General features: G+C 34.9%; 1 protein-coding gene across 1 annotated transcript in view; it reads left to right on the forward strand.

The window, feature by feature from the left end:
- Positions 1 to 12,076, forward strand: part of LOC123674067 (protein FAM135A) — a 51,074-nt gene that overhangs the window by 20,551 nt on the left and 18,447 nt on the right. The window contains exons 9-10 of the mRNA XM_045608914.1: positions 1,381 to 1,749; positions 7,065 to 7,283. Of these exons, the coding sequence (XP_045464870.1) occupies positions 1,381 to 1,749; positions 7,065 to 7,283 (588 nt within the window). The remainder of the gene's footprint in view (positions 1 to 1,380; positions 1,750 to 7,064; positions 7,284 to 12,076) is intronic.

The raw sequence follows: 12,076 nt of genomic DNA on the forward strand, positions 1-12,076 counted from the left end.
ATGAAGTTCTCGAAATCCATGGTATACACTATACCGCATTTGGCTCTGACCCCTCGCTCGCAAGACCTCAATCCTATTGAACACGCTTGGGATCAGCTGCTAAGAGCTTTGGATTCTCATCAACCACCTCCACATACAATTCAAGAACTCAAAGATTTTACCGCAACTCTGGAGAGAAATTGATCAAGGCTACTTCAAAAATCTGATGAAAAGTATGCAAAGCCGTTTTCGGACTGTGGATGGATGATGAATACCTTTGAAACAGTCTCAACATTTCTGAATTTCCTTAAATTTTGTGGAGCAATATATATATATATAATATGCTCCTTCCTGTTATTCTTCATTCTAAGATCGGGGCATAACCCATAGGTAGCATTCGAAAATAGAAATTTAACAAGATAAGTGTAACATCAGTTAGAATAACATATTGATAGATATTATACAAATCTTTAACTTTGGATTAGAAAATATTCAACATAATAATTATAAATTATGAATATCTATATGAGAATATAAAATCAAAATGAAAATAAATATGGCAATCGAGACAGCGTTATCAGTAGTCATTCGAATGTTTTTACAATTTCTGCAACGGTAGTATGCAAATTGTCAATATTCTTCGATAGCATTCGATTAAATTGTGAAAGAGCTATAGAATAATCATATAAATTATTGTTCACTATCTATACTCAGAGTTATGGATCAATTTCATTGAAATTTCTTTTTTTTTCCATTTTATGAATCAATCTAATGAAAAAATTGGCTTTCAATATAATTGAATTATATTTATTTTCTAAATTATTCCTTTCAGAAGATGTTTTGAGATCGAACACTATATTTCAACTCGAAATATATCAAAATTTCGCAATCACACTTTTCATGTTTCATCTTTCAAAGTCATTCAATCATTTTCCAAATCACCATTGTCTTGCAATCATATTTCCGATATTCAAAAATTCATTCAAAATAATATATTATTTTGAATGGGTTTGACCTAGTGTTAAGGATTTTTGATAAAATTTCTCATAATTCGATATATTTTATTGAAAAAAAATGATTCAGTTATTTTATAGAATATTAAATCAAAATGCACAATCTAAATTAAGTTAATCTCATATTTGTTTCAGTTGAAAAATTCAAATATAGGAAGATGTAGATATTTTCTACTGAAACGTATATGGAAGAAACTGAGATTTACTCATTTCATTTTGATTTAATATTCTATATAATTACTGAATCTTGTCATTTCAATAAAATACATCGAATTATGAGAAATTTGATAAAAATTCCATAATATTAGGTCAAGGTACGCATGAATTGTATAATATTTTGGAGATGATTTAGTTTAAGTGACTACAACATATTTATTTCAAATTTTAGATACCATCAAGAAATCAAGAAGTACATCAGATTTAGATAAGGAGGAAGTTGTTTCTCCCATCTTACATTCAGAATCACTGCCTTACTTATTCCCGAAGATGAACAATAGATTATCATATTCGAACGTCAAGTACTTCAGTTCTTCATCTAGCGATCAGAGTGGATGGTTAAGTTCGAGAAGTAGTTCATCCAGTCTGGATGTACGTAGTAGAAAGAATGAAATTAGTGGTTATCAGGAGGATGAACACATAAGCCAAGTTACGTGTATGAAATCCAGATGTAGTTCAGCTGGTATCGATGACCGAAGAAGGGTTAGAAATATACCGAGTAAACCTTCGGAACTATGTTCAGTAGTTCCTCAAAATAAAGGTAAGTATTTTGGGAAGTGACAGTGGCGTACCCAAGGGGGAGGATAAGAGAGATATGTCCATTATGAGTCAAAACACCCAATAATTTAATTGTGCGAAACTTGAATCAACGAATTCGGTTATATCGTAGGGCTAGATCTGATCCGACTAGACTGTCGTCAGCCCAATCATTCAAATATCGGCGATAAATGTCGAATTGATGATAAACAATCGCGTAAAAATTAATCACATTCTGAAGTAAAAGCTTTACAAGTGGAAATCAATCTCAAGAGTTGTGTGTATATTCGAAGGACATTGGAAACGAATAACCAATATTTTTTTCGTTTATAGCTCTTTATCTCCCTCCAAGGGCTTATGTCTGGGTACGCCACTGGGAAATGATAGAGTAAATAATTGTTTTTCAATCTTACCTGAACAGTTATGTTTCTTAAGAACATGGATACTTCTGATGGAATTTTTATTTTATGAAAAATCATTATGAATTGGAAGGTTTCATCTTGATCTGAAAAATGGGTTATAGTTAATAGCAAGATAGTTGTTCTTCAAATTCCAATGTTTAAAGTTTGTGGTAGAAGCGAATATATCAATAAACCAATTTATATATTGGATTTGACGAAATTTTTTATCCAAGTATGAAAGAGACTGAAACGATAATTTTATTCTTTACCTTACATTGACCACCTATTAACGAAGAGGAAAATGTTAGTAAAACTTGTCAATATGATAACGCCTTTCGGAAAAATTATTATGGACTGTGTTTTATTTCATAGAGCTGCAAAAATCGGAATGAAATGAAAATAAATTATTTAGCCTATTTCATTGATAAAAGGTGGGTAACTTATATGAATATCACAGAAATAGGAACAGCCTGAGAATAAAAAAGAACTGGAATCTACCTATGTAAAAAAATGTATAAATTCCCATTGGAAATTAAAAATTGTTCTGATTTTCATAAATCCTACGAAAACATTGTTTTGGATTGATTATCTCAAAATTTACAACAAAATAGCAGAAAATTCACTCAGATTATATTCACCCTTTGCCACAACGTATTTGTGAGGGAAAGGATATTCTGCTCTTGTGACAATAAGAACGAAATATAGGGATAAACTTGACATTGCACGTTGAGGCCTGAAATCTAAATCTTAGTGAACAAAATGCAATGTTTTCCATCAAATTCTAAAAATTTATTATCACCTAATTATCATAGTTTTTTGTATGATGTGATAGTAATTTTATTTATTATAATGGCGGGGGGGCGCGGAGATTTTTCTCTGACGAAAGGGTGCGCGACCTGAAAAAGTTTGGGAACCACTACTACAGGAATTCAGAACAAACTTATCATTGGCTATCCGAAGCTGATCCAAAATAAATCCTGAACTTGATTGGAAGCTTTACCGTACCGATTTAATTCCCTGAAATTTCCCAAATGATATCCCTGGCTCTTGGCAAATGATACATAAGTAGCCTGAGAGACTATTGTTGCACTACAATTTTAATTCTTATTCATTTATTTAAATTTGTCATATAGAATTGGTATTACGTTGTAAACCAGTGCGATAGTAACTACCTACTGCTGAATTCATTATACAGGTTTGAAAAGTACATTCGGAAATATAGGATTAGTGCCTAAGATCGATGATTTCAGAGGGGTCATTTTGAGAGAGGATTATGATGTGGTGGCTGTATCCGAGACTTGGTTGAATGATGACACTGACTCTCAGTTAATTTCGATCACAGGGTACAGATTTGTGAGGCAAGATAGAATAAGTAGAGGGGGCGGCGTGGGAATATATGTAAAGGATACTATAAGTATACAGGGTTTGTCTGTTGAGAGATGTGATGGCTTTGAACAAGTTTGGGTAAAATTTATCATTAAGAAAAAAACATTTATCATTGGATGTATTTACAGACCGCCAGGCTACAATGTGGCTGCTTTTTTGGAAAATTTTGAGAGTGCGCTTTCGGAGTTGTGCCCTCAGTGTGATAATATTATTTGCGTTGGTGACTTCAATATAAATTTATTTGATGTACATTCGAAGTATGTATCTGACTTGTATAGGGTATTGGAATCAACCAATCTAACACAGCTCATAAATGCTTCGACCAGAGATACAGCTCATTCGTCCACTCTTTTGGACCTGATTATGGTGGACAAGGATATGGGCACTCAGTCATCTGGTACACTTCATGTACCAAGCCTATCAGATCATGATCTTGTGCACTGTGAGCTGAACTTTCCAGGTGTACAGAAGAAGGTTTTAACTAGAGAGTATAGGGATTATAAGAATATGAATGGTCAGCAATTTTATGCTGATTTGCAGGCTATTCCCTGGCGTGGCGTATATGAATTGGGGGATATTGATGAAAAGGTTGAATTTTTTAATTCTTGTATTGGTTCCTTGTTAGATATACATGCACCAAGACGATTAGCTAGGTTTTCTCGAAGTAACGAACCATGGTTGACTGACAGCATTCGTGCTGCCATTCACATGAGGGATAAGGCACTTTTGGGTTACAAACGTAGTAGAAAGGTCCAGCATTGGGAGTATTATAAGAGCTTGAGAAATCAAACAACTTTAATGATACGACGGGAGAAGAAAGTGTTCTTCGAACGTCAATTCCAGAATGGCATCGATTCATGGAAAAAGTTAAAAAGATTCGGAGTCATCAACTCTAAGCAAAGTTCTGAAATACCTGAGGATCTCAAAAAACCAGACGAACTTATTAAATTTTTTACTGAAGCCGTTAATGTCCCGTTGTCGGTTGACTCATCAACCTTGAACCTATATAAAAGCAACGTTTCAGATTGTACAATCGCTCCATTTTGTTTCGCAGAGGTAGATGAGATTACGGTGCTGAAGGCGATTACAGGGATAAAATCGGGATCAGAGGGGGTGGATGGTATTAGCATTTATATTTTGAAACTTTGTTGTCCGTTCATACTACCTTTTATTACACATATAATAAATTATTGTATAATCCATTCTGTTTTTCCGAAATGCTGGAAAGAAGCACTAATTGTACCATTACCGAAAGTCCCAACCCCGAGAGAGTACAGGGATTTACGTCCCATCAGTATATTATCTAGCGTATCGAAGGTGTTGGAGAAAATAATAAACCAGCAGCTATCGGATTTTGTTGAGAACAATGACATTCTTCCTGAGTGTCAGTCGGGATTTAGAAGGGGTCACGGATGTTCGGCGGCACTAACTAATGTTACTGATGATATTTTGCGGGCGGCGGATGACGGCAAGGTTACGGCTTTGGCGTTACTGGACTTCACTAAGGCATTCGATACGATCGACCACGAACTACTTCTAGCAATTTTGCACTTTGTCGGGCTTGGTGATGGAGCGGTGCGATTTTTCGAAAATTTTTTATCACAACGAACCCAGTGTGTGAAAATTGGCTCACAAATATCTGCCGCTGTTGAACTAATCCGTGGGGTGCCTCAGGGTTCTGTTCCATCGGCGCTTCTTTATGCGATCTATACGTCTCGGCTGCCAAGGGCATTAAATAAATGTTCAGCTCAATATTACGCTGATGATACACAGGTATACCTTTCATTTGTTAGTGGTGATGCTGTCGAAAGCTCCAAGGTATTGAGTGAAGAAATAGAGTCACTGAGAATAATGGCTCTTGAGCACTCTCTCTTGCTGAACGCGAATAAGTCTTCTCTTTTGGTTTTGGGACCTAAGTCACAGGTTGTAAGGGTGAAAAACTTGGTGAGTGTTGAAGTAGATGGTGTCAAACTGCCAGTAAAGGAAACAGCTCGGAATCTGGGTGTGACCTTTGATAGCTTCCTCAGATTTGGTTCTCATGTCACAGAGTGCATAAAGAGAGCATATATTAAAATAAAATACATTTATAAGATCCGAAAATTCATTTCACGTAAACTTAAAATTTTACTCTGCGATTCATTGGTTTTGTCTTTGTTCAATCACTGCGATGTTGTTTATGGGAACTGCCTCTCTTACTATGATAAGAAAAGAATTCAAATGATTCAAAATGCATGTCTGAGACTGATTTATGGTGTGAGGAAGTTCGAATCAGTTTCTCCACGACTCAGGGAGGCAGGATGGTTGAGTATGGAAGAAAGGAGAAAACTGCATTGTGCATGTTTTTACAGAGACATTGTTTTTTTCCAACGCCCACCTTACCTTTATAAGAAAATCATTTTCCGAACGCACGTGCATAATCTTAATATTAGGTTCAGGGGAAAAATCACTCCACCATATCATAAAACCTCGATCTTTGAAAGAGGTTTCTCTTTCAATATTGCAAGATTCTTCAATAGTCACCCTGAATCTTTGATGAAACTATCTAGAGCAGCTTTCAGGAAATGTTATAAGGAAATTATTGTCAATGCAAACATAACTTAATTGCGATGAATGCCTCTCTATCCCGGATACAGAAGGAATGTTTTGGTTGTACATGGATAAGAATGTGTTATTAATTTTTTTTTTTCTCTTTATCCTTCTCTTTTTGTTAATTTTGTTAATTTTTTTCCTATTATTCAGAATGAAGCACTGTCGATTCAATGGTTGAGTGGATCAGGGAGTCTCCTAGGGGACTCATCTGGACTTCGCCATATTTCTTGCTCAACACGTATATCAATTGTATTTTTGTTTGTTTTTCTCTAATTGATGTAAGTTTAGTTGGAAATAAAGACAATATACATACATACATACATACATACATATTCAACGTTATTCCAGAAAATACTTATGATCCAGTGGAACACAGCAACAATCAAAACATCTGCGATATCAAGTGTTTTCTCTTTCAATGGCGAAATGAGGTTGGTCACAGTTGAAGTATGAGCTACAGCTTGGATATTAGTCGCTATCGAGATGGATTGAAATAAATACGACAATTATATTCCATTTCATGCGAAGAATTTATTTGCGACCATGAATGACAAATAATTTCCTGTGTGAAAATGAGTACTAAGGTTTTTTTCCCGCTATAATTGGTTTGATGATGAAATAAATGAAATGGAATATTAATTCTAAAGAATGCTAAAGCGACGGTCGACAAACTTGAATAAAATTCAAATATGAGATAAATTAAATAATAGGTATTCATTATTTCAGTCTCACTAATTACTCATTTCCAATGAATTTTCAATGGAATTACTGAAAAAAAAATAAGATATTATCATGCATTGTCTGGGGAAAATTACTTGCTCCATTTCGTGCAAAATTAAGCATTTGGCATGCTAAGTTTGATAATGTAATTATTAGTTTCGAGATGAAATGAGGAAAGAGTTCAGAGAGGATCATTAAGAACCAATGTTTTTCTACTTTCTAGGCTGTGATATATCAAATCAAAGTAATATATATGATGGTATTGCTTTGTTACCTCCAAAACAATTCAGGGACCTAGAATCACCCAGTATTTCAATAGCAAATGGCACTAACAATGAGGATGAGCTTACTGGAGTTGATAACCCTGTTTATCATTTAATTCCCTATTTTTGTGAAAGGAAACCAAATACTTATATTTATAAGAAGAGCTTACAGTCTGAAGGTAAATATTTGTATTAGATGTCCTTTTTTTGTTTTTTTGTTCACACACTGTATTTGCATCAGTTTTAAGGTAGGTAACATGATAATTCGACTTTCAGAGAAAAAATTTCACGAATTTCTTATATGATCAATTCTAAGAAAAAAAATCAACCATAAATCTATTTCATCATTACTCTATCTTATAAAAAAGTGGAGATGAATCTGGTGTGTATAATAACTTTTCGAAGTGCTAAAAATTTGATCTCTACTTTACTCTGGAGCATAGGCGTAACGAGTGGGTTATTGAGGACATAACACCAACCATTTTTGCATCAGAAGAAATAAGAAAAAATTGTAAATACCAATTTGAATTCTGGGAGCTCAGCCGTCTTCATTAGAAAATATTTCAATATCATATTCAACTATAGTTTCAAGTTGAATATGATATTGAAATATTTTGGTTATGAAAACTTTGTGGAGCAGAGTTATGATTCTTTTGGAAAATCTTAAACTTAACATGGTTCAGTGGCGTCCAAAATTTTTCTCATATGTGTCCGCACTTTCTAGACAACTAAACCACTAATTGAAATGAGATATGTATATTAGTTGTATTTACATTTTTCCTCAATTTCACATGAATATTGTGCACTAAAAGTTGTCATATACAGGGTGATTCACCGAGATGGCCTATTAGTCGTTTATGGAAAACTAATCCTACTTTTATGCTGAAAATTTGCATGTTGGGGTTTGACGCAATGATCTTTCTCCCTTCTCTGCAGCATCTGGTTATACCGGAAAAAGACAAAGCTTCCTTATTTAAAATGGCACACCCAGTGTATTATGGCATAAAGTCAATATTTCATGAATTAATGGGATTCTTATGACAAAAAATGATGGCGACGAGGACTCGCATTTTTTCGAATATTTATGCAGAAATTTTTTTTTACCTGTGTGAGTAAGTTTTCTTCTAAGATAGCCCTATCATTTTCTTCTTCATTCTATTGTAACTGCTTTTCAGTCCCTGTCTCGTTGTCGTAGCAATCAGTAAATTGTTTTAAACATTTTTCATTCTTTTTAAATCAGGAGTTTCTAAAAATTTGTGATATTTTGATTTATCAATTCTTTTCACTGAATGGAAATATTTATTAAATACAATTTTGAATTTATTTTCAAAATTGTTCCATATCTCATCCACTTGGTGTGTTTCAAATTCAAAAATATCCCGCCAGTCTTGCATCGAGAGACAATCTAGAAATTTTTTATCGTTTCTTCATTTATTTTTCGTTTGAAGTATTCTATCTTGATATTATCTACTTTCAGTTAATCTTGAATAAACCTGAATACAGAGGTGGAATGATCCGATATATAATTTTCAGTTACTTTCGTATCTCTCTCATTACTTGTTATGAAATTATCCAAACATGATCTTGAAACTAGACGTGAAGGCTCTTTGATAGTGCACTTTAAACAGAAATATTCTGCAATAGAATTTAAATTACTTGTTTCTCTGTTATCAGAAAGTATATCTATATTGAAATCTCCCGTTATTAAAATTTCTGCTTTTTCCTGTAAATATTTCTCGAGAGTGGTTGTTATATACAGGGTGGCCATTCGAAAACGAAACAGACGAGATTACAGATGAAATAAAGTTTTTCGATAGAAATGCTCGGACAGGTCGATTTCTGTTTCGAGGGGGACAACTTAAGATGTAGGTTAAGGACGCATAGCGCTTCAACCCTTGCTACTACAACCCTCACCCCCAAATTTTGAATAGGGAAGATGGGGTGAGTGATACCTCATTTGAAAGGTATTTTTATACTGATTTCAGCACAGTAATTGTTTTTTCATTTTATGCATTAGTTCTCGAAATATTCTTAACTAAGTATTTGAAAATGAAGTGGTGTTTTCATGGCACTTGTAGTGTTTTGTGAAAAATCGACATTTTGAGCTTCAAAACAACCATGACTGTGGCTTCCTTCCTAACTAACTAACGCATGAACATTTCGAGAACTAATGCATAAAATGAAAAAACAATTACTGTGCTGAAATCAGTATAAAAATACCTTCAAATTGAGATATCACTCACCCCATCTTCCCTATTCAAAAATTGGGGGTGGGGGTTGTAGCAGCAAGGGTTGAAGCGCTATGCGTCCGTAACCTACATCTTAAGTTGTCCCCCTCGAAACAGAAATCGACCTGTCCGAGCATTTCTATCGAAAAACTTTATTTCGTCTGTAATCTCGTCTGTTTCGTTTTCAAATGGCCACCCTGTATATTCTCGAAGAATATGTTAACATAAGCTTAAAGAGACCTGTGAAAGTGTGAATACACATTGCTATGATACTAGTTTATCCCAAGTCTAACTGGATTGCTGAAGACTCAAAAATATTCGAAACATTGGTTGATGTTATATGTAGTATTTCATTAAATGTATAGGAATTGTGTATGTAGAGCACAACCCCCATGTTTACCTTTTTCTCTACTAAAGCTTGAAGCCAAATCATATTCCTCAAAATGAAATGCTCTAAGTTCATTTGATATCCGGCCTATGTTCCGTGACAGGTTTTTGTTCATTTATTACCTAATCAAATTTAATGAAAGCTGTACTTAAGACTTGAACATTTTTATAAAGCGGAAATAAGTTATTTTACTTTTTAATCAACAAGATGAATTTCCGACAAGTAAAGACTGAGACAATCAAACACTTGAACATTTTTGTTGGATTATACAGTAATATTTTTTTCCTGAATTTGCTCTCTTATTGTTTGAAAAAAAAATTCAAATGAGAATTTTCTCAGGATTACTCCTGCTGGCCAGAATTCCTTAATGTATATAGTTTTATAATCTTCCTCTGTTGTTAAACTGTTGCTGCACTGAATGCATAATTTGAACTTTTTGTATCCTGTTTTTTTACTATTATATCCCCTAGTCCATCAGGATTCTTCAAAAAATTATCCACATTTTGTTCCTTCAAATCTCTTCTAGCAATTCTTTCTACATATAGGCATTTTCTTTCTCGAGCCAAGTTAGGAGGTGCGCTCACTCATAGGTCAATTGAAAAAAAAATTTAAATGTCTTAAAATTTCAATGTGTTGGATGTGAAAAAAATAGTTTGAAAAGGATAACATAACATTCTTAGTAAACATCTAACATTAAACTAAAAATGTTCAGTATCACCTGATGGAAGGAAAAGATTTATATAGAGAAATAAATAATTTTGCTTTAAATACCTGTGGAATTGATCTTCGAAGTTTGATAAAAATTTCAGAATCATCTCCACAATTTTCATTCCTTCTGATTCTATCCATACCGGACGTTGCTCTTGTAGAGTTTTGACTCTGTTTTCTTTTAAATAACCTTCTTTTCAAGGAACTCCTTGAGGTTTATAAAACATGGATACGTCTTTTAAGATCACAAGACTTTTTGTAAAAGTATTTAACTTTCGGTGTTAGTTCATCTTTTCTTGAAACATCAACTTCTTTCAGTAAATGATGTTGCTCTCTACTGGGACCAGCAAATGATTCTTTCACAACTGCAATAAAAAATATTTCAAGAACTTCGACTACTATGAATACATGCATAATCAAGTGTACAAGTGCGGTCCCAGTTTTCTATCTATACTTTTGTATTTATCTATGACACACCCTCTCACAGCTTCGCGGAGAAGTGACTATGCTGCTGCTGCATTGCAACGACCCCTTTAAATCGGCTGGAGCCGTAGTTGTATAGCGCCACCTGTGCAGAGACAGAGTCACTACATACTCCCCCACTAGTAACGACGACCAATTAGTGGAGGAGGTCGCAGGTGCACTAAGAGGGGAAAAGAGCGCAAGCGAGCTGTGAAGGCGGAAATTCAAGGCTCAGCGTGCCATCGGCGCTAGTGTACGATGAACACGCCAGTAGCCGTAACGTTGAGCATGGCAGTGAGTCGCCTCTACACTCCAACGCTGCAGCTTTCTGCCATCACTTCGGGGTTACCACTTTCTCAAGCCAAGTTACGAGGTGCGCCATCTCCCAGGGGTTTGGTGTTTCGTCCCGAGATCGCTGGTGGACTCGTCAGTTAGCCTATCCAGCGATCTCTACCTAAGACAACCTTCTCACACCTTCACGGAGAGTTGACTATGAACGACCCCTTTAAATCGGCCGGGGCCGAAGTAGTGTGGCGCGAATACCCATAGCGCCATCTGTGCACAGACAGAGTCACTACAGTATTTTGTTGATCGTTTGTTTTTGCAGCCTGAGTTCGTCGACTTCATAGGGTTAGACGATCTGCTTATATTCTTCTGATATGTTATTTGCTCCCATTCTTCTCCATCCACTTGACCAGAATTTTCATCTTGTTCCATTCCACTGTTCACATTCACGTTGACCGTTAATTGTTCATTGTTTAATCTTAAATTGGAAAGTGTCATTTTACGAGTTCCTGCGGCTTCTTCGTTTTTCTTCGATTCAGCTCTCTTTCCGTTACCTGATACTTTGTCGGCGTAGGAAATGATCTCTTTGTTGCTCACGTTGTTCGTTTTTTTTTGTTGTTTTTCTTTATTTTTCACATTGATGTTAATGACATTTTCTTCAACACTCCTTAACAATTTCTTGTTTTCATATAGAATTTTATTCATTTCATTAAAATATTTTACCTGCTCTGCTGTTTCAGTAGTTTGTTTTCCATACGTAAATATTTATTTTGGGGACAAACATTTCTTCGGATCTAAAGGCTGGCACACAGCTGGTCCTCTGCTCGCATCTCTAACTAGACAGGACGGATTAAAAACTTCTATACATTTTGTACATTGAACTATATCAATCACCTTTCGA

This window comes from Harmonia axyridis, chromosome 2, assembly GCF_914767665.1.
Source record: "Harmonia axyridis chromosome 2, icHarAxyr1.1, whole genome shotgun sequence".
NCBI lineage: Eukaryota > Metazoa > Arthropoda > Insecta > Coleoptera > Coccinellidae > Harmonia > Harmonia axyridis.